The sequence below is a fragment of the Sapajus apella genome, unplaced genomic scaffold (assembly GCF_009761245.1).
Source record: "Sapajus apella isolate SASKATOON/1434 unplaced genomic scaffold, GSC_monkey_1.0 scaffold29, whole genome shotgun sequence".
Classification (NCBI taxonomy): Eukaryota; Metazoa; Chordata; class Mammalia; order Primates; family Cebidae; genus Sapajus; species Sapajus apella.
The window spans coordinates 9,850,816-9,873,600 of NW_022436969.1; the positions used below are offsets into that span (position 1 = coordinate 9,850,816).

The 22,785-nt window shown below is 34.6% G+C and overlaps 1 protein-coding gene and 1 long non-coding RNA gene across 2 annotated transcripts in view; one reads left to right on the plus strand and one right to left on the minus strand.

The window, feature by feature from the left end:
• Positions 1–22,785, minus strand: part of MIB1 (mindbomb E3 ubiquitin protein ligase 1) — a 135,023-nt gene that overhangs the window by 27,039 nt on the left and 85,199 nt on the right. The window contains exon 13 of the mRNA XM_032293220.1: positions 3,056–3,188. Within this exon, the coding sequence (XP_032149111.1) occupies positions 3,056–3,188 (133 nt within the window). The remainder of the gene's footprint in view (positions 1–3,055; positions 3,189–22,785) is intronic.
• Positions 11,343–22,321, plus strand: LOC116561446. The gene is made up of 4 exons (XR_004273433.1): positions 11,343–11,684; positions 12,233–12,408; positions 13,572–19,363; positions 21,762–22,321. It is a non-coding gene; the product is annotated as an uncharacterized LOC116561446 (long non-coding RNA).

Below are 22,785 nucleotides of genomic sequence, written 5' to 3' on the forward strand. Positions count from 1 at the left end.
TGGTGTCTTTTGATGAGTAGAAGTTTAGTTTTTGATGAAGTATAATTTATTAATCTTTTTTCTTTTTTGATTGTGGCTTTGTCTCCTAAAAACTTTGTGCACCTCATTGTCAGAAAATGTACTCATGTTTTCCTCTAATTTTTTGTGTCTGATTTTGTTCTGTTTTGTTTTTAAGATAAGGCCTTGTTCTGTTGCCCAGGCTGGAGTGCAGTGACGCAATCATGGCTCTCTGAAGCCTCAACCTTCCAGGATCAAATGATCCTCCATTTCAGCCTCCCAAGTACCTGGGACACAGGCCCATGCCACCATGCCCAGCTAATTAAAAATATATATATATTTTATAGAGGTGAGATCTCACAATGTTGCCCAGGCTGGTCTCAAACTCCTAGACTCATGCAATTCTCCTGCCTCAGCCTCCTAAAGTGCCAGGATTACAGCCATAAGTCACCAGGTCTCGCTGGCTTCATGGTTTAAGCTTTTATGTTCACATCTATAACCCATTTAATTTTTGGATAAGTTGTGAAGTAAAGTCAAGGTTTTTGTTTTGTTGTTGTTGTTGTTGTTGTTGTTGTTTTTGGTATATGGATATCTACTTGGTTTAGCCCTATTTTGAGGAAACAATCCTTTCTCATATTACTTCGGTACTTCTATAAGAAAGTAATTGCCCAGTCTGGATGCAATGGCTCATGCCTGTAATCCCAGCACTTTAGGAGGTCAAGGCAGGCAGATCACGAGGTCAGGAGATCAAGACCATCCTGGCGAATATGGTGAAACCCCGTCTCTACTAAAAATACAAAAATTAGCCAGTCGTGGTGGCATATGCCTGTAATTCCAGCTACTTGGGAAACTGAGGCAGGAGAATCGTTTGAATCCAGGAGGCGGAGGTTGCAGTGAGCCAAGATGGCACCACTGCACTCAAGCCTGGTGAGAGAGTGAGGCTCCCTCTCAAAAAAAAAAAAAAAAAGTAATTGACCATATATGTGTGATTCTTTGTTCTCTTAAGTAATTTGAGTTGCTGTTTATACATGTGTGTGGTTCTACTTCTGCATTTTTTATTCTTTTGGTTTGTATGATTGCTACAAAAATACTAAGTTATCTATAGAGAAGATATTAGAACAAATGAGTTTCAGCAAGGTCACAGGATACATGGGAAATATACAAAAATTGTATTTATATTTACTAGCAATATGCAACTGGAAATTTAAATGTAAAAACAATTATATTGAGTGACTCACTGACTGACAGGGCAACTCTGTTGCCTGGGCCAGAATGCAGTGGACAGTTCACTGTAACCTCAAACTGCTGTGCCCAAGCAATCCTCCTGCTTCAGCCTCCTGAGTAGCTGGCATTACAGGGGTGTGCCACCACATCCAGCTAAAATATAATTTATAATAGCATCCCCAAAAAGCTACTGGATAATAAATCTAGTATGTGCAAGAGCAATCAAACTCCCAATAGACTTTATTAAACTAATAAGCTAATTCTAAAATTTATATAGACAAGGCACGGTGGTACTTTGGGAGGCTGAGTCAAGAGGATCACTTGAGCCCAGGAGTTTGAGACCAGCCTGAGCAGCATAGTGAGACCTTGTCTCTACAAAAAATAAATAAATAAATAAAAGCCAGGCACACCTACAGTCCCAGCTACTTGGGAGGCTGAGGTAGGAGGATCACTTGAGCCTGGGAGGTCAAGGCTGCAGTGAGCCACGATTGTACCACTGTACTCCAGCGTAGGTGACAGAGTGAGACCCAGTCTCAAAAACAAAGAAAGACCGGGCACAGTGGCTCACACCTGTAATCCCAGCAGATTGGGAAGCTGAGGCAGGCAGATCACCTGAGGTCAGGAGTTTGAGAACAGCCTGACCAATCTGGAGAAACCCCGTCTCTACTAAAAATTCAAAAAAAAAAAATTAGCTAGGCGTGGAGGCAGGCACCTGTAATCCCAGCTACTTGGGAGGCTAAGGCAGGAGAATCTCTTGAACCTGGGAGGTGGAGGTTGCAGTGAGCTGAGATCCTGCCACTGCATACCAGCCTGGGTAACAAGAGCAAGATTCGTCTCAAAAAAACAATTACATGCAAATACAAAAGAACTAGAACATTAGAGTAATTCTGAGGAGAAGAAGAACAAAGAGGATTTAATCTACCTCATTTCAAGACTTACTATAAGGCAACAATAAGTAAGACAGCATGATAGTGGCATAAGGTCATTTAGATTTTCAATAAAAAGGATTTATCATAATTAATAGAGAGCAGTAACTTTAATAGTAAAGGTTTAAGGTAGTAGTGGGGGAAGGTAGTTTAACTTTTGAACTATTTCTTTAAATTTCTGTCGTTTTTGGAATGTATACTTTATAATTTGGTACTTAATTACATATATTATTTGCTAAATTTTTCTGCTGTTTCATCATCTTGGCTATAAATTCCTTGAAGTCAGGAATCACAGATAACTCTTTGATAACTTCAGTGCATGTATATGGCATATGCTTTACTGAAGCATGTGAAAAATTTGCTGAAATTACTGAAATATCCTAAAACTACAAAATAGGCTCCCCTCAAAATCCAATCTCATAAAAATGTAGAGTCATCTTATTCTGAGATAAATGATATGACTAAGGTGAGCATGTACTGCCATCGAGCCCATAAATTCCAGGGGTCAGCAGCAGTTGTGAAATAAATCCCCTGATCTTAGCACAAACTGCAGTCTGATGACAACTGGCCACACTGTTTAAGTATCAACATGGATGGTGTTTGGTGCTGTGGTTGATGATACTTCTAACAGTGGCAGCAATTCTGGGAAATCCCTGTTAGTTGATGCCCATTTCATAGGACCAATCCAGGAAGACTGTGCAAAGGAAATCCTGGGAACTGGGGGACTCACTCTCATACACCCTGCATTTAAGAAGTATTAGGCAGAAGACAGAATATGTATTTTATCTGAATTTTCATCATCATAAGGTTTACTGCAAACTGTTAATAGGCAATTTATAAAGTAATAAATAAATGAATGGCAATGGTCCCAAATTGTTTAAAAAAAAATTATTTAACTCTTTTCTTACCTGATGTACCAACAGTTCAGCCACTTCTACATGATTATTAAGGGCAGCCAGATGTAAGGCAGTATAACCATCATCTTTCTTCTCATCCACAATCCATGGTCTTGGTAATTTAGATAGTAAAACACGCATTGCACTGAAAGTCAAATTCATATAATTTCTATATTTACATAATTTGATATATTTATTTTCTTTAGAAAAATATACTCAAAAGAAACTTTTGCAACAATCAAATGAAGATATTCCTCTTGAAAAATATCATGTTCTTAGAGACAAACAGAAACTCTACTTTTCTAAATCTCAAATATGAAGCATTTTAATTTAATTTTTTTTAAGAGATGAGGTCTTGCTACGTTGCCCGGCCTGGCCTTGACAGAGACTACAGGTGCATGCCACCATGCCCAGCTAGCTTTTGACATTTTGAGAGGTAGGCACATTGTCATATTTGGGAAACAGAATAAAAATAGAATGAATTGCTACAAAGAGGAAACATAAGAGGGAAAAAACAAAGAGAAAAGAAATATACCCTAATGAGGGCACCACTTTGGCTTTGTGGAATCTCTCAGGTTCAATATCAATAGTATTTATCAATGAAAAAGTTAATGAAGAACAGTCGGATGACAATTTTTAGAAGTAGGAAAAACTATGATAATTAAAACACTATATATGCTGAACTATCTTAGACAGCTGGCAGATTATTGTATAGCTGGTTATCATGAATTGCAGAGTTAAAATTTAAAGTATGTCATTTAGAAGTAGTAAATCAAGTTTAGAGCAAAACTCACAAAATGGCCATCATATTTAATATTTAAAATTTAAAAATCAGTAATAAAATATTTACAAAGCAAAGGGAGAAAGTTATATGAAAGAGAATCAAAGATTTAAAACTGCAAGCATAATAGAGCAGAAATAAGTTCAAGAAGTCTGAGAATGGTTTGTGAAGGATCAAAGAACCTCTACAATTATACTTAATCATTTGGAAACTTTTATTAGACTTTTAAAACAGGTTTATGAACCCAAAGTTTACTGAGAATCCCAGCGTACAGAGTCCCTTCCATGGATGTTACTGAGTTACAATAACTGTTTGGAGGTAACAGACTTCTTTGGAAAGCTATGGGCTCTCCTCCAGAGAAATGCATGTCAAAATCTTTACCTACTAATACAATTTTGGGTGAGTCCATAAACCCCTAAATTCCATTCATGGGTTTCATATAAGACTAAGGTTTTCTGCTTTTGTTTTTAGTCACTAGTAAGGATTTTAATCCTCCTCATGCCATAAATAGAAAAAAAATACTAAATACTGTATAGACTTTGAGATTCCTAATGGGAAAAAGTATTGGTACCACATTATACTACTGACATTTGGATAGTCATGATGTCAGTGGCATACATTATCTCTTACCCTATGCATATGAGCATTTAAGAAACAGAATTTACAAGGGTTTTACAGTTCTGGAAAATTTAAAAGATACAAGTATTAAATCACGTGAAAAAGGCATTTTATGAAAAACAAAATATAAAAATTATAATGTAAATACGTATTGATTTAAACAAAAATTATGATATAATCATGTTGAGAGGAATGGTAGTAACAGAGGGTATTAGTTTTAAATCTTCATTTTCCATAACATGAAATCACTATACACCTATAATTGATAAATTAAGAAATTATAGGATAAGCTACAAGTTGCTGGTGGGAACAAAAAAGGGGTAAGGAAGGATGAAGCAGAAGGCATTTATTTTTCATTATAAGCTTTGTAGTAACATCCGACTTAACTATGTACAAATATTAGCTTGATTAAAAACTTTTTTTGTTTTTTTCTGAAACAGGGTTTCTCTCCGGTGTCCAGGCTAGGGTGCAGTGGCGATCAGAGTTCACTGCAGCTTCAACCTCCCAGGCTCGAGTGATCCTCCTGTCTCAGCCTCCTGGGTAGCTGGGAGTAAAGGTGCATGCCACCATGTCTGGCTAATTTTTTGTATATTTTGTAGAGACAGGGTTTCACCATGTTGCCCAGGCTGGTCTTGAACTCCTGAGCTTAAGCAATCTGCCTGCCTCAGCCTCCCAAAGTGCTGGGATTACAAGCATAAGCCACCGTGCCCAGCCTAAAAACATTTTTGAAATCAAATCACTAAGTTAATACTTGGGCTTACTGCCTTGAAATATTTTTAACTTACACCTTTATTCCTTTTAGCCTCTCAGATATATGAATGTTACAGTAAGTATCAAATTATAAAGTATAGTTCACACTAACTTCATCAAGTTTGATTAAAGTCTTTTAATTAAATAGATATTTCTGAGAAAATGTTAATAGAATCATGTTTTCCACTGTCTTCCATTCTAGTTTCAGAAGTACATTCCCATATTAGGTTGGTGCAAAAGTAATTGCAGTTTTTGCCATTAAAAGTAATACAATGCCAACAGCTCAAAGATAGAAAAGGGGCAGGAGAGCAATTCCTCCTCTGGGCACAAGGTGCTGGCTGAGATGAAGCCATCATTTACTTGTTTGTCTGGTCTTGCATTTCATAAGTGAACAAGCTAGGAGAGGCTAAAGTCCCTCAAAAGGGCCATGGCTCAGAAAGTTATGAAGATACTTAAACAGAAACAGATATGTATTCTTGAAAGCCTACTGGCTCTCTGCTGTCTCCTTACTTTGTGTCTTTTTGGTTTTTCCTCTCAGCAGGATATATATAACTGAACCGTCAGAACAAGGGAAAGACAGTAATTTCAGGGTATGACTGAAGTGACAAAAATTGTCCTAGTCCCTTCCAGATCACCCTCTACAAAGTACTCAAATCCTAACATTAAAATGCAAAGATCAGATTTTTAGGGAGGTAGTTTTCCTCTCAGCACGAATGTACTCTGTTAATTAATCCCACTTACATAAAAATTGCAAATTATGATATTAATCAGAATTAAAATACCATCTCTATTCCCATTAAAACAATGAGTAAGAAATACACCATAAAAATAAAAACTGAAAAACAATGTGGCACTAGTTAATAGAAATACCTCATTTTAAACTGATTAAATTGTTAAAACACTAGCAAGGTATTTTAAATGGAAATGGTGATTTGAGAAACAATGTTCTATTGGCAAATGAGGTGACTACGTCAGGTAACAGTTAAGTAAATAAAACATATAGATAGCAACTAGAGAAAAAGATTTGTAGAAGAGGAGATCCAGAAGTCCAATTAAGCTAAAAGTTAAATCACCAGAATGGAATTACAATAAAAAAAGATGAAAACTATGTGTCTTTGTCTGGAAAATAATAACTGGTTTTAAAAGAGAGAGAAAAAATGGTTTGTGTGAAGCCTGGAAAAGTAATGAGAAAAAGAATTTGTCTATGTATCCTCAAAATTATCCAAAGAGAAAGTCTCCTGACAGGCAACTATAGTATTCTTTTGTGCCCTGCAGTAGAATGCTATATCATCACATGGAATATCATCACAGGTTAATGACACTGTTAAGATCATTCAATCAAATGTCCTGCTCACCAGTCAATTTCCAATTTTAGTTGTAACTTTTCAGAGTAGATTTGTTTTCTCCCTCAGCAAGTGAAAAAAAAAGCTACTGATTAGCTATTTTGAGAACTATACTTAGCAATATTTCCTTCTGTAAATAGTAATTTGACATTCTGACTTACATATCAATCTCTTACAAGCTTAAATAATGTTATCCCAAGTCCAATTACTTCTGGATCTATAAAGTTAATGCCCAAACCTGGACCCTGTAAAGCCCTCACTATGCATTCTCAACTATAACATCTCTAGCTCATATCTCTATAACAAATGATCATGATTCATACCTAATATCAAAATTGATATAGGAATATCTTACAATACCTATAAGCGCCAGGCGTGATGGTGCACACCTATAATCCCATAACATGAAACTTTGGGAAGCCAAGGCAGGTGGCACTTTGGGAGGCTGAGGCGGGTGGATCACTTGAGACCAGGAGTTCGAGACCAGCCTGGCCAACATGGTGAAACCCATCTCTATAAAAATTCAAAGATTAACCAGGCATGGTGGTGTATGCCTGTAATCTCAGCTACTTGGGAGGCTGAAGCAGGAGAATCACTTGAACCCTGGGAGGCAAAAGTTAGCAGTGAGCCAAGATTGCACCACTACACTCCAGTCTAGGGGACAGAGTGAGACTCTGTCTCAAAATACACATATACACACATACACACACACACACACACACACACACACACACACACACACACACACTCTTTAAAGCTGTTGTAAAAATTAAATGATATAATGTATGTAAAAATGTTTCAGTATAGGGTCTCAAACTCTTCAATATAATAGTATTATGACAACTCTAAGATTACAGACCTATACTCAAACATAGTACAAATTCCTCTTTGCCTCTCTCCTCTTTCCCAATACTCCTCCTTTATTCTTGATCCTGGTTACCCTTGTTACCATTTAATCAGCCATTCTACTCAGAAACCAAGGAATCATTCTAGACGCTTTCCCCTATTATGTCCACATTCAATTTGTCCTGCTGATTCTCCCTTAAACTAAAACTGTTCTTCCCAGTGGCCCCCAACATTCTTTCACTAGGCTGTGATTCTCTTTCCTCAGGACATTTGTAACAGTCTCCCTTCTACATCTATTCTCTATACCATGCAGCACAAATCTGACCATTTCTCAATTTTCACAAATTCTTTTTAAGTAAATCTTTTAAAAATTTGATCAAAAGCTTATTGCAAAATATACTTCCCTGCCTTTAATACACGTTTTTAAAAGAACATGAGACAACACCTAATATTTTCTTGAAATCAATTACAGCAAAATCAACTTGATTTACTAAGCTGTGGAGAAACATTGTAGATAGCCCAAATCAAAACTAACGCAAGGGTCAACTAGCCAGGAGTGGGTAGATTAATTTTTTTTACATAATCTTTTTATCTTAGAGCAATGTTAGATTTATAGAATATTGCAAAGCTAGCACAGAGTTCCCATATACCCCTCATCCTTATTATTAACATTTTACATTGTATAGTACATTTGTTACAATTAATAAACCAATGTTGAAGCATTGTTTTCAACCAAAGTCCATACTTCATTGAGATTTCCTTAGTTTTATTCAGTGTTCTTCCTCTGCTCCAGAATACTACATTACATTTAGCTGTTTTTTCTCCTTAGCTCCCTTGGATTGTGACAGTTTCCCAGACTTTCCTTGTTTTTGATAAGTCTGATAGTTTTGAAGAGTACTAATGGGTTATTTTGTAGAATATTCCTCCGTTGGAATTTGTCTGATGCTCTTCTCATGATTACACTGTGCTATGGGGTTCTTGGGAAGAAGGCCACAGAGATAAAGTGCCATTTAATGATATCACACCAAGGGTACATACTATCAACATGCCATATGACTCTACAAGTTAACTCTGATCACCTGGCTGAAGTAGTGTTCATTATGTTTCTCCGACGTAAACATTCTTTTCTCCCTGTCTCTAAACTATGCTCTTAGGAAGGAAGTAACTATGTACAGCCCATATTTAAGGAGCAGGAAGTTATACTTCACCTCCTTGAGGGTGAAGTAACTCATAAACTATTTGAACAGAGACCTACAGCCCTCTCATCTTGATCAAAAATTGCCAATACCCTCAAGAAAACAGAAACAAATAATAATATAGGGCCTCAAAAAAAGAGGTCATTTTTGGGCCTAGTCTGCAAGGTGAGCTAAGGGAAAGTTAAGCAAAACAGTCTCTGGTCCCCTCACTCTCATGTCAACAGCAGTAGTTCAGAGCAGCCTGTCTCCTTTCTTTCCATGGAGCAGGAAATCTTGGGAAGACACACTAAAACTACAAAGACAGCTAGCTGCAGGCTGTTCCCTGCAGCACTTTAGTTAATTAAGAGGAGACTGTTAAGCTGCAAGCACTGAAGTCCGTAGAGTTACTGGGATAAAGGTGTTACCAGCTCCAGAATTCAATAATTTTGTTAAGCCAATAGACTGTCTCACCTGTGGAGCGAAGTATATGAGATTTGGAGATATTTTCCCTAATGCTCAATGTGGTTGTTTTCCAAGAGGTTAAGGACATGGATGTTTTAAAGATAAGATCTTACTACCAGTTAAGCAGGCATTTGTGAACAGTGCCAAAGAAGCATTAAGTTCCGGAACAACTAATAGCAGTGCCTAGCATAATCCCTGGCACATGATAGTACTCAAACGTTTGCTGAATGATGAACAAATGAGTTCTAAGAAGTAGAGGGGACAAGCAGCTGTCTGCATTGGTATGTAGTATTCAAATGGCACTGGGTCAATTTTTAGGGCCTGCCATGCTTTGCAATCTTTCTTCAGCGGCAGGCAACATTTTCCCAAACCCTACTGGCTAAATTGTGAAGGCCTTACATATTAGTATTACTTAAAGCAAAACAACATTAGAATAGCACTGTAGCACATATTATGTGTTTAATAAATGCTTGCTAAATTAATGAACAATCCCTCAAATAAAGTGGATTCCTCCAGAATTCAAAAAGGTATTTATTAAGAAAGTTGATTAACTGCCAGTAGTTCTTTTGGGCATGCTAAAAGCAGGCTACTATACAACTTGAACGGGTTTTGATCAAAAAGGTATACTTCATATGCCTAGTACAGGGAAACTCAAAGTTCTGCTGAATGGAAGAAATGAATAAACAGATAATCAAATAATCAATGATATTTCCGAATATACTGAGGCAAAGATATTAGCAATATATATTTGTGCATGGTCGAGTCCCCAAGAACAACTCCCCAACTCATTTCATTATCACAAATGAGACGAGCAGTGTGGCATAGTGGTGAAGAGCTCCTAGTCTGTAACCAAATTATCTGAGTTCAAATTCTGGCTCTAGCCATAATGGCTAGTGACTTCAGCAGATAACTTAACTTCTGTGCCTCAGTTTCCTCATCTGTAAAATGTGAGAAGAATCACATCCTACTTTATAGGGCTGTTATGAAAATTAAATGAGTTAATATTTATAAAGGGCTTAGAAAGAATACCTGGCATGTAACACATTATATAAGTGTTTGCTTAAAAAACAAGTACTTTCACTGCTACAAAATCATTAACAAAATGGGGTACTTGAGAAAACTGAAAATTAACTTATTTTACACTTTGAGACATGTCATCTTCTTATAAGTAAAATTATTTCAATATTTAGGAAAGCTGTCTAAAACTGCCCAATATCCAAAGAAGCATTCCTTAATGTCACTGTTTTAAAATAGCTGTTCAAAATAATTAAACTGCTAAGATATTAAATGCTAAAGACAAAAAGAACATGAAGGACACACTTCTGTAAGTGGATAAGCTCAGAAAACTGATAATGGTTTTTCTTGATTCTTAAGGGGACATATTTGGATTAAAAACAAGGTATAGTTGGTTGCTCATGGGCATTTTAGGTGAGATCTTAAATTATATCTCCACAGGTTTACTGGATTTCATGTTTTATTATTTTTTATCTTTGATTTAAAAATTTCAATATCAAAATCTCTTTCGAATATGCTATTAAAATTTAGAACAAAAGCATTTTTTCCTCTGAGTCATACACTATGTAATATAGTTATAGACAGATTAATGATTATTTCAATCTGTGTAAAGTGTGCAATGATCATATCTAAAAGTTCAGAAAATTACAGAAACATGACAATATAGAAGAGACAGAAAAAACACTACACATTTGAATATAAAGTAGAATTCATAATAAAATGCACTTGAATACTTCTACTTGTATAATTACTTAAAAGCATGCTGAATGCTGTTTTTTACCAAAGCATCATAAAAAAATTTACTGAAATTGACAGTGATTGTTTTAAGTAGCACTTCCAGGATTTCATTTACATACTACTATCTTTCTTCTCCCTTAATGATGTCTCTTCACCACGAATATACAGGTCCTACCTACCATTTCTATATTTTCCATTCAAATACTATTCAACAAATTTTTAAAGCACATATATGGCAACAACTACCTCTAAAGATAACCCTACAAAATCCTTTCAGGCCTTTACCTGTATAACATATCACCACCCATAACATTTTTTGTCAATCAAAAAATCAGGTTATAAAATGTATTTTGGCAGTAGAGGGACTTCACTTGTACCTAACTATCTAAAGATTATCTTGCTACTAGCCAGGGTAATTTTTTTCCTCTTTCCTTTTTTCTCTGCAGTGCTTCTAAGTATAGTGACAGCACATCAGGCTTTCCTAGTCTCAGCGCAAGCTCAGTGAAAATCTGGGAAATGTAAGTGGAAACATGAGAGACCGCTTTATTTGGCAGTGCTTAACCAAAAAAAAAAAAAAAAAAAAAAAATTGGGGGCAGGACAAATGGCAAAGCAGTGTTTGGACCGCAGGATGAACAATCAATAGGCAGAAAGCAAGATTGAGGTTTCCTCAGCTTTTGGATCGACAATCGACAGCTGAGAGACTATTTTTTGCTATGGTTGACTAAATATGGTCAGGGAAGAGAGAGGCACAAGAGAGCCTGTTTGCCTGGGAGTGCATGTTTCAAATGCTTAGCTGCCTATAAAGCTGTAACAGTTTAGCCTGTGGTCACTGAGGAAGAATATAAGTTAGCCTTGTAGTGACCATGTGGAAGTCCTGACCTCGATTGCAGACTTGACCTCTGGATGTGACAAGGTAGCTTCACTACAGATCTACCATTTGATCCTGGAAACTAAAAACCAAAAAAAAAAAAAATCTCAAAGCAAGAAAGATGCAGACTATTTCCTAAGAAGTCAGAAGAACCCAATGTATTCTGGTGGGCAAAGAAAAACAGGGTGAATGTTTACAGTTACTTGGGGAGGGAGTAAGGTGTGTTTGGGTTCTGGGGTTTTTGCTGTTTTTTTTTTTTTTTTTTGGTCTTTTTTTAGATTATAAAATTAACTTCTGCAACTTTGTCCCCTCTTCTGAAGCATTTCATCTGACAACTAGGTTCCTTTTCTTTGCCTTTGTAGCAGCCTTTTAAAATTGCTTAACTTTCCCTCATATCTGTGCAAGAGTTTTATATGACATTCTAAATCAAAAGGCCAACGCTGATTCAATTTAATTGCAGAGTTTTTTTGCTGGTGGTGGTGTTTTGTTTTTTTTTGTTTTTGTTTTTGTTTTTTTAATGCGAAAAGGGGAGGAGAGGGAAAAGTAGGCTTGTTTTTTGTTTGCTTGTTTGTTTTTCAAATTTATCTTAAAAGGTGAGGTTCTGTGTTCACTGACAAATCCCCTTCCTTCACCGGGCTCATGAAAAGAAATTGCTGAATCAGCGAATAGAGTGAACGAACAATCAAGATGAGATGGCTGCTGCTGATGTGACTCTCTAGGTCATTACCTTTCTTCCTGCTGCAAATGCTGCATGACACTAAGCTTTCAGGTAACAGAGCCCCGCAAGGCCTGTACTTTTAAGGATGCTTATGACTTTCTGCATGCTTACCTATTATTGACTCAATATATGTTCTCATCATTGTTAAGTTAAATTCTATCTAAGCATAGCCTAATTTCACAAATCAAGTTGAGAGCTAATGTAGTGTAAAAATGAATATTGTTCAAATATCATGGCAGTAACTTTTGATCTAAAAATGTACAAATTCATTATTGTCATTTACATTATTAAAGATTTAGTCGTTATTGTTTCAGATTAAGTGATAATTTTGAACCTCTAGTAAGTCACATCCTGCTTCCAAAGTATACTTATTTTTTAAAACTATTAGCTTCTATCTCAAGGTTTAGTCACCCAAGAAACCTGGCAGATCATAAAATACTTTTTAATGCTTACTATTAATTGGCCACAAAAATAAATCAGAATGTGCATGGTGTAATTCTAATGCTGCATTGCTGAAGCTGCTGTAATGCTGGGCTATCTACTGCTACATTCTGATTTGCTCTCTATAAGCTGCACTAGCTTTTTGTCACAAGCTGCAGAAATTCTACTATCATCCCTGCCCTTTGTTTTCTCCTTTGCCAAACTGAAAATTTCTTGAGGTTTTCTTTTAAATTAACCTTCTAATACCATAATAACTGAAGCCTTCTTACCAACTGTATTTTCTTTTCATGCTAAATGATCAAGGTAAAACCCAGGTGCTCATGGACTAAAACCTTTCAGTTCTTTGAAGTGATACTTTCTAAAAGTTGATGATTCTGACAATCATCCTGTATACTAAAAGGATTAAAGAATCAAAACAACTTAAACTCACCAAAATTAGATATTTCTACATCTATTTGAATTTGTATTCAAACCATATTTGTATTTAACCCAAAGAGAAGCACCAAAGTGCAAAATTCAGGTAAGGAACTAAAAAGAAAAAAGAATGACAGATTTTCAAATGATCATGAGTTCTTATCTGTAACCTTATGAAACACTAACAAAAATTCATAATCTTTAAAAGTTAATTCACTCACACTCATCCTGGTTTTTCTCCTTGTTTCAACTTTGGAGTCAATATCAGAAATATTTATTGGTTAATTCCTTAAGTTTTGAGTAAGATACCTAGTTTGTAAAAAAGAATTTGAACTTAATTAATTACTATCTACCTGTAGGATCTAGAAGCAGACTACAAAAAAAGAAGAAATTCACTCTGAAGATTGAAGAAACAATAGGCTGATTTTAAGTTTCTGAAATACACTCTGTAACACTACACTAATTCTATGAATCTGTTGCAAAAAGAATCAAACCAGGACAAAGTTCAACAGATAACTGGTCAAATGTTTAGGAATGTCTATGTCCACCAAGAATATGGAACCATTAATGCCATGCTTCAGGTAAATTTGTTACAAAGTTTACTCTTCAATAAATTAGTCTCTGCAAATGATTTACCATTGCTCTACATTAGTAAGCTGAATGTTTTGCTAACAAATAAGAAAATAAAATATTTCATGTTTTTACAGCTAACAACCTAGTAATACCTACTCAGAGTACATACTTCTTTATGTACCCATATGAACATACAATGCTATGGAATGTAAAGAAGTATGTATTTTTGGTAGGCAATAAACCACCAAGAGAGAATTAAACTGCAGCTAAAAGAAGCTCTTGCTTCTTTCCACGTAAATGACCTTCATAAGGTAAATTAGTCATGAACAGATGACCTTTGGCAGTATTAACACCCAAAAAAAAAAAAAAAAAAAAAAGGCTATCTGCTACTTATAGATAGAAACTAAATATCCCTAAGGTTTTTATTTCATGAAGGAAAAGAAGTTCCAGTGAAGTAGATTTCAATTATCATGAAATTCCTTTTAAATCATTTAAGTTTAAAACATATATCTTACATTAAGTACTCTCATTATTAAAATTTGACTACAAAAGAGACAACAGTATTACTAGCACAAAAGAATGAGGAATATATATGACCTATTTTCTGTCTCCACAATTTGATCTTAGTGGGGCTCACTTATTTGTATAGAAAAATAAGATAGTAAGAGCTGGCTTCATTCACATAATAAGCTATTTCTTCACATTTTAATAAATGTATATAATCCATTAATATTAGAGGAATTTCTGAACTGAAAAGTTTTGTTGTTTTAAAAAGGTTTTCTTTTTTGACAGCTACAATCATAGTTATAATTCTTAAAGACTATCTTTTAAGTACGGCTCTACTGTCAAAAAAAAAAAAGTGGCCCTTGTCCTTCTCAAGTTCATCAGGGTCTTAACCCAATCTCTACTTTAAATGTGAAGTTAAAACTTAAAATTAATTAAAATGTAAGATTTAAGCAGGAAAAATGATAAAATTCTGGGCCACAGCTGTAAGTCAGCAGGGTATATTGGTAAGAGACTACGAAATATTTAAAAGAAATTAACTTATTATCTGTAATTTCTTTGAATTTGCTTCTCCAAAGGGGGAATGTAAAATGAAAGCACTATAGTCAAGAACCAATTTATATAGATAGAATAACTGTTTTTATTAGTACTATGTAATTACAATTCAGTTCCTCTAAACATGATCAATCCATTGTTTATGTTAGAAACATCAAAATACTTTAATTTCACATAGTTTGTATATTATTTATTTTAAAATTCCAAATAATGCTGTTGGCAAAATTTATAAGCAGTTCTTGTTTTAAGCTACTAATGACAAAGTTAAAAAAAAAAAAAAAAGAAATAGTAGTACTCATGTATTCTAACCATTTCTTAGTAAACATATTATTTCAACTGAAATATCTGCACATGTATAAAAAGCATATTTTAAATTTTTTGTATCAGAAATTGAATAGAAATGACTATACATTTAACTATAGTTCATTTTCTCTCTGTTTAATAAGACAACTAGTTAACAGAAAGATGATTTTCATTTTATCAGCAGATTATAAAGATGATAATGACTATTACACATGGCATCATATATGTTACTTCATTTTTACTGGAAATTATAAAAGACACCTAATTTTAAATTCTGTATTTTCAAAGAAATTAGTTCAAAGCTTAATTCACATAAACATAGCCCTTCTGATCATCCACAAAACAGAATGGCCATGATTCATGTTCAATTTAGGAAGTTTACCTGTATAGGTCCTAAATACCGAGAACTCAAAATATATACCTCAAAAATAGAGGCTCTTCTATAAAACTACTCAAAGGCTATTACTCTACTTGTGTTTTATAATAAACAATTATATTGGTCATTCTATAGGTATACAAGTTGTTTAATAATCCTTCTTAACCATCCCAGCAACTAAGAATCTCTTTGCTATAATATTAAGACTATATAAATAATCCTTAGAAAATAAAATGACAGGCTTTCATTTTCAAAAGTAAAATTATATACTGATTCTGGTGCTTACAAATTTAACTTAACATATCTAAGAGTATTTTCAATCACTCTAAAATGTCACATCTATCACTTAGATCAGCTGTTCATTTTTAACTGAGTACATATTAAACTCTGGGCATCTGCTGACACTGGTATAACTCAAACATTTCAACTGTCTCCCTGACAGGGATAACAGATGCTGACATTATCAAATGTTGTACTATTTTTTTCCCATGGCCTCTCCTTGCCCCGATATGGCCAGTATATGAAACTGAACTGCCATCCAAAAGCACACTTGAGCAACTGGATCTGCTAAACAGCTCCCATATAACTTGTAAAAATAGAAGCCAGTGTTATTGCTATCTTCAGCACTTAAGTTCAAGCAGTTTAACACCTGTTTCACTTCTACTAGAATAAATGATGAAAAAGAATTGCAGTTACATTAATTTCACCAGCAGCATGACACTTAACCAACAGATGCAAAATATACTTAATATAAGAATCATTTGCATATTGCCTGAATTAGTGTTGACTTCCCAGTTTAGTTTAAAACAGTAACTATAACGAATACTTCTCTATTTTTCTGAGAGCACTTAACTTTATAGGCAAATTATAATTTATTAAACTTTTATTTTATGCAAGTATGTTTCAGAAAGCACACCTCCCAGGATATTGAAATCAACAGTAAAACCACATTATAACAAAAATTTACTCTGATTTTTCAAGTATTATTCACACAATAGATTTTAATACTTGTATTCATGGATTGCAACTAACCACCATAAGTCAATGTATCACTAAGTCGATAATGAGAAGTAACTAGGCAATCTGTACCCAAAATGACAAAGAACTTAGTCAAGGAAATAGACCTTTAAAAGGGTTAAATTACTAACCTATGATTAGTAACACTACGTAAGCAAAAACAAAGAAAAACTGGCATGCGTGGTAGTTCCTTTCAACACAAGTCCAAGCATTACACTGAATACACATGTGATCTATTTATAAATCAAAAGGCAGAGAGGTACTTGCTTAAGGCCACTGATCCACCCACTGTCAATAATTTGCTATTAGTCCTCAATTATAATGCTAAGAAGGGAGTGACTAACAGAACTCTTCCCTAACCTATTAGATTAACTACTTAAGTAATCTAGTTTACTACCTAGCGATAAATGGAAAACATTACACTAAAATACATCAAGGTCTATTTGTTCCTTTAAATACTATTGGTTTTGAAACAGCTTATTGTCTACATTTAAGAATTAACCAAAGACTTCAGCTGTGGACACGATTAGAAAAATGAAAAGAATCAAGCAAAGATGTTGAAAATAAAGATGTACATTGATCATTCCTTAATGCAGTAATGTGTTAAAAGGAAAAGACTTTTAAACCATTAAAACTTTTAAACCATTAAGTGCAGGAAAGAGTAGGAAAGTGACTTCAGAATGGAAAATTTGGCATTTAGTGACTGAAGCAGTGGTATGATAATTTCTAACACTTGCAGAAGGTCCATGATTGTAATTTTACCAATGAAAAGCATTTAACTGTTTTGGATCCCAAACTAGCAGCACTACAATGCTTTGCTAGAGCTGGTAAAATGGAACCAAATCGCCTCTTCAATGGATTTGGTCCCCTTCAACCAGCTGTAGCTATGCATTGATTACTACAGGACAACCAACGTTTTCATTTGTGAATAACAATTACTTGTCAACTAATTTCAACTTACTTAAATTATTCAGACTGTGATTACAATCAAATAACTTGTTACTGTTAATTCTACCTGGAAAAGCTAGACTGGTTAAAGATGTTTATAAAAACCTTTATGAAAAATGTGTGGATGACTTAAGGATTTCAAATAAAAATTATACTTAATATAATCTCTTTGTATTAAATTTCTTATCCTTCAGAAAACAAAAGAACTGGTAATAAAATGTAGGCTATGCTTTACAATAACACAACAACAAAAACTCCCTTCAAAGAAAGCAAGCATCTGGAAAGGTCACCTAAAAGCCACCTGAAAACAGAATGGGATTGTACAGTGTGGTTCACATGGATGTGTGCATATTGTGGATTAAAGAAAACTATAACATTATTACATAAGATAACACTGTAGAAATGTTTAGTCACCATATTCCATAGAATTGGCCTTTAATTTTACCACTATTTACCCAAATGTTAGCAGGTAAGGTAAAAAAGATGATACTATAGAGTATCTTGTGGAGAGGCTTAAAACAGTATCTAGTTCTGCTGACCCTGAACCAAAGGTATTTAGTCCTCAAAAAAGAAAGAAAATGCTAAGCATCACTACTTTTTACTCATGAAATATTTCACCTTTCCATATTTGTTTTCTCAGCTGTAAAATAAAAACTCTGCTAGTGATAAATGCTTTGACTCTCCTCACTGTCTTCTTTGTCCCTAATAAAATATATATAATATTCTCCTTCAGTGGGGATAAACTGAAGGAAAGGAAAATAACAAGTAACCTAACATCCACGTAATTTTCTTAATGATTTCAATCAGACTAGATAATTTAATATTATTTAATAGAGACAAAACATTTCAACAATTAATAAAGATTACTGAAGACAAGAGTAGTTTAAAAACCTAGACGTTCACACATTCTCAACTCCTGACCACTCCTCCGTTTCAAGATGAAAATCATTCTCTAAAAGACTGTGGGCAACAGGAGATACATATAAATATGTATCTTTTCACTTTATTCAAGATCTTCTTCTTGCTATTAATTACATCTCAGTCACGGTAAATACATTTATGTATTACAAGACATATAGTGTTTGAGAGTAGATGCATGAGCATACATTAGAGAAAATGGGCATACTCTTTAAGTATCCTATTACTCAACAGACTGACCTATATTTTGTAGATAGCACTCAGCATGTTCACAGTTGTAAGGAAAGCATTAAACACCAAAATACAGTACAGCTTATCAAATCTTCAAATAGTCAACATAGTCTTGTTTACAGACTATATATCAGAATTTAAAAAGTAAAAAGGGCATCATAACATTCTAGAGGGAAAACTATGAGTTGATCACATATTCAGTAAGATTTTTAATATGTGTCTTTGTGGGAATTAGTAAGAAATGCCTGTGAAATTATCTTAGTACCAGTCTAAAAACATAACAAATATATATCACATCAGGTGATTCACTCATATTTTACTTTTACTTTTCACATTCAATTTCTATTAAAGAAAAATTTGTAAATAATACTATATAAAGTAACTTTATAATTATATTAATGTTACCTGTACTTCCAAAATACCTATTGATTGTTTTTGCCAGCTCTGCAGAGAATACTGCTGACTAATTTATTTTCATGCCTGTGAGGGAGCTCTAAAAACTTAGCTAAAAATGCAGCATCTTTACAGAAAGTACCTAAGTAACATGCTGATTACGCTACTCTGAAGAAATTCAGTTTTCACCTTTATCAGCAGAAATAATTTCTGCTCTTGCTTTAAATCTGAAATTTTACCTGTATACTAAGAGATGATAAATATGGCTAAACTCTAGGGGGAAACATGCCTATAAATATTAGCTATTATAATAGAAAAACAGCATTGTTCTTAGTTAAGACTTCTTAAAAAACAAAATTACTATATTAAAACATGGTGTAATTTCTATTTACTGAGGGTCCTATAGCAAAAATTTACATCTTCCACAATTCTAAAAGACAACAACAAATGGCGTTATAACTGTTTTTCTCTTAATGTGTTTATTTCAGTTACTATCACACTATGAGGAAACATCAAGATCAGTTTTGAAATCTAGAATCTATATTGATCTGCACCTTTGAAATACAGACTTCAAAGGACAGTCTTCAAACTATAGGGCATCCAGATACTTCATCAGGTTCTGGAAATAATAATATGCTATATCTGGTTTTCTTTTCTTTCTTTCTTTTTTTGAGAGACAGGGTCTTGCTTTGTTGCTCAGGCTGTAGTGCAGTGGCATGATCATAGCTCACTGCAGTCTCAAACTTCTGGGCTCAAGTGATCTTCTCGCCTCAGCCTCCCAAGTAGCTGAGAGTCAAAGTCTGTGACACCACACCCAGCTAATTTTTTTTTTTAATACAGAGTCTTGCTCTGTCACCCAGACTAAAGTGCAGTGGCACGATCTCAGCTCACTGAAATTTCTGCCTCCCGGGTTTAAGCAATTCTCATGTATCAGCCTCCCGAGGAGCTAGGACTACAGGTGCACACCACCACATCCGGCTAATTTTTGTATTTTTAGTAGAGACAGGGTTTCACCCTGTTGGCCAGGCTGGTCTCAAATTCCTGGCCTCAAGTGATCTGCCCACCTCGGCCTCCCAAAGTGCTGGGATTATAGGCGTGAGCTACCATGCCAAGCCTAATTTTTCAGAGACAATGTCTTGCTACATTGCCCAGGTTGATCTCAAATTCCTGGCTTCAAGCAGGAATCCTCCTGCCTCAGCCTCCTAAGTTGCTGAGATTATAGATGTATGTCACCACACCCAACTGGTTTTCTACAATATGAAGGCCAAAAATATTGGTTGTTGTGTTTAATTCCAAGTACACTAAAAATGGTTCCTTCTATCTTCTGATATCACTGGTTAGTACAGGGGGGAAAAAATCAACCGTAAGAAAAAGAAATTAGATATGAAAAAAAGAACTCAAAACATCACAATTTGCAATTACAACTGATAATGTGTATCATCTTCTGATACTCTTCAGTGTCCAATTAAAATCACACTCTATCTGGCAATCTATAGTCACAACTACCTAAAATGCCTTAAGGAAGTAGGAATAAAGAAGTCATGTAGCTTTAACTGAAGCACTACTTTTTTGAAGAATAAAAGCATTCTTTTCTTTTTTAAAATGTCACCTGACACCAAATATCTGATTGGAAGAGTTGCTGTTTTAAATTTGCAGGGGAACCCTCAAGATTGATGCAAGAATTGAAGAAAACAGAAGTAAATTTTCTCTTCCTTGTATAGGCTTAACATTATTGAATAGAATATGCCTACTCTCAATAAAAATGAAACAACTCAAAATATTTAAAAGATACTTTTTTCCTGAAGACTTCAAGTCTCAGTTTATCCTAAACTTTATGATTTCACATTCTCTCAATAAATTCTACATTTCCTCAATAAGATCTTTTTGACCATTCTAATGTGAAGCAATTGCTGCTTGAATTCCTAACACAGTTTCTCCACAGAATTCATTCCACAACTGATCATACAACATCTTGTGATATTTAACAGTGTCCTCACTGTCAAAGGAAGACTAACATTTATTGAATGCCTTGTATAGTCAGAGCATTGTGGGGCATGAACAGATGAATATGAATGCCCACGATTTTAAGAGAAAGAAATGCACATAGTAATTCAGCACTAAGCAGAGTATAGTAAGTACAATAAATAAGAACACAGAACAAGGAAGTACAGAGCAAACAAAATAATTCCAATCATGACATTGGGGGCAGCTCTGGAAGAAAGATGCGGGATGGGGCATCCCAATGAAAGAAAATGCTTCAAAAAATGGAAGAAGAAAGCGGACAGCATATTTTAGGAAGGGAGAATAGATGAAGAGCAAGGCAGCCTGAGGGATTTTAATTAGCAGGAGATAAAGTTAGACTCAGGACACACAGAATACGGGTCTGAATGCCAAGCCAAAGTGCGTAGATTGTATTCTATGTTAATAGACAAAAACTGAAGTTGGCAAACGGGAAGAAAGTCATTTAGACCTATGCTTTCAGAATGGATAATTTGTAACTGTATAAAAGTTAAATCAGGGATAAGACTGAAATCAAACAAAAAAATTGGAAGAATATTATAATAGTCTAGGTAAATGTGGTGAGTACTTACTTGGGTCAGCAACAGTGGGAACAAAATGGAATGGGTTGGAAAGATTGGTAAAATAAAATTTTAAAACTAGTTGGAAGTTGAGAATTGGTGAGAGAACAGTCAAAGACAGCCCTAAGCAATGAGGTAGCAAGAGGAATGAGGTATTGATACATTCACTGCCCGTGTGTTTTGGTTTTGCTTCACAAACAGACCACAATAGAGTAAAAGTGATATAAAGTGGTTTAACAGTTATGATTCTAAAGTCACCTAGACCTTGCTCAAGTTACAGGTGCTTCAGTAATCAGCTATGTGTTCTTGGATAATTAAATTCAGCTCTATAAGCCTCATATTCTTCACCTATAAAATGAGGATATTAACACCTGCCTCAAAAAGCTGTTGAAAGGATTAAGTGAGATGATGCATGTAAGGCACTTTGCAGAGACTGGCACATGGTAAGTGCTATCATAATCTTCTGTTTGAAGGGCAGGGAAAATATAATACTACTGTCTCCTTCATAATGCCAAAATCTGAAAAGTTCAAATATTTGTAATTTGGGGAAAAAAAATCATGATGTGATCTAAAATATGGTCATTAACTTTATCCTACATTATATACCCACTGTTACAGTTACCAATAAGCAGTAGGAATAAAATCCTTTTGTTTTCTGTGGTCACCCTCTAGTGGTGATCCTAAGAAACTTAAAAAGATCCAAAAAAAAAAAGGTAACATGATACAAAAATACAATAAGGAACCAAAGAATAAGTGTTCAGAATAGATAAAATTATCAAAATAAAAATCAAAGTGAACATTTTCCTTAGTCGAGATATATAAGTTTGACTCAAGTATAAACAGAAGACATCTAATGCATAATTTCCTAAAATGCTTAAGGTAAAGTTGTTCCAAAAAGTGAGTTCATGGGAATCTCTAAGCATTTTCACATTCTCTGGGGCACTGCAGATCCTTTATAAAGAATGTGATTCTCCAAAAGCAGTCTTTCGAAAACTTCAACCAGCAAATACATTTTTCAGTAGTACAGCACTGCTGTAACAATGGATGAGGGGATAGCGACACTAGAAGTTTATATAACTAATTACATTATTAATAAGGAGTTAGGTGACTTAATATTACGTATTTAGTCTTAAGTTTAAAAAATAATAATTATCATGCAAATGGTAACATGAGATT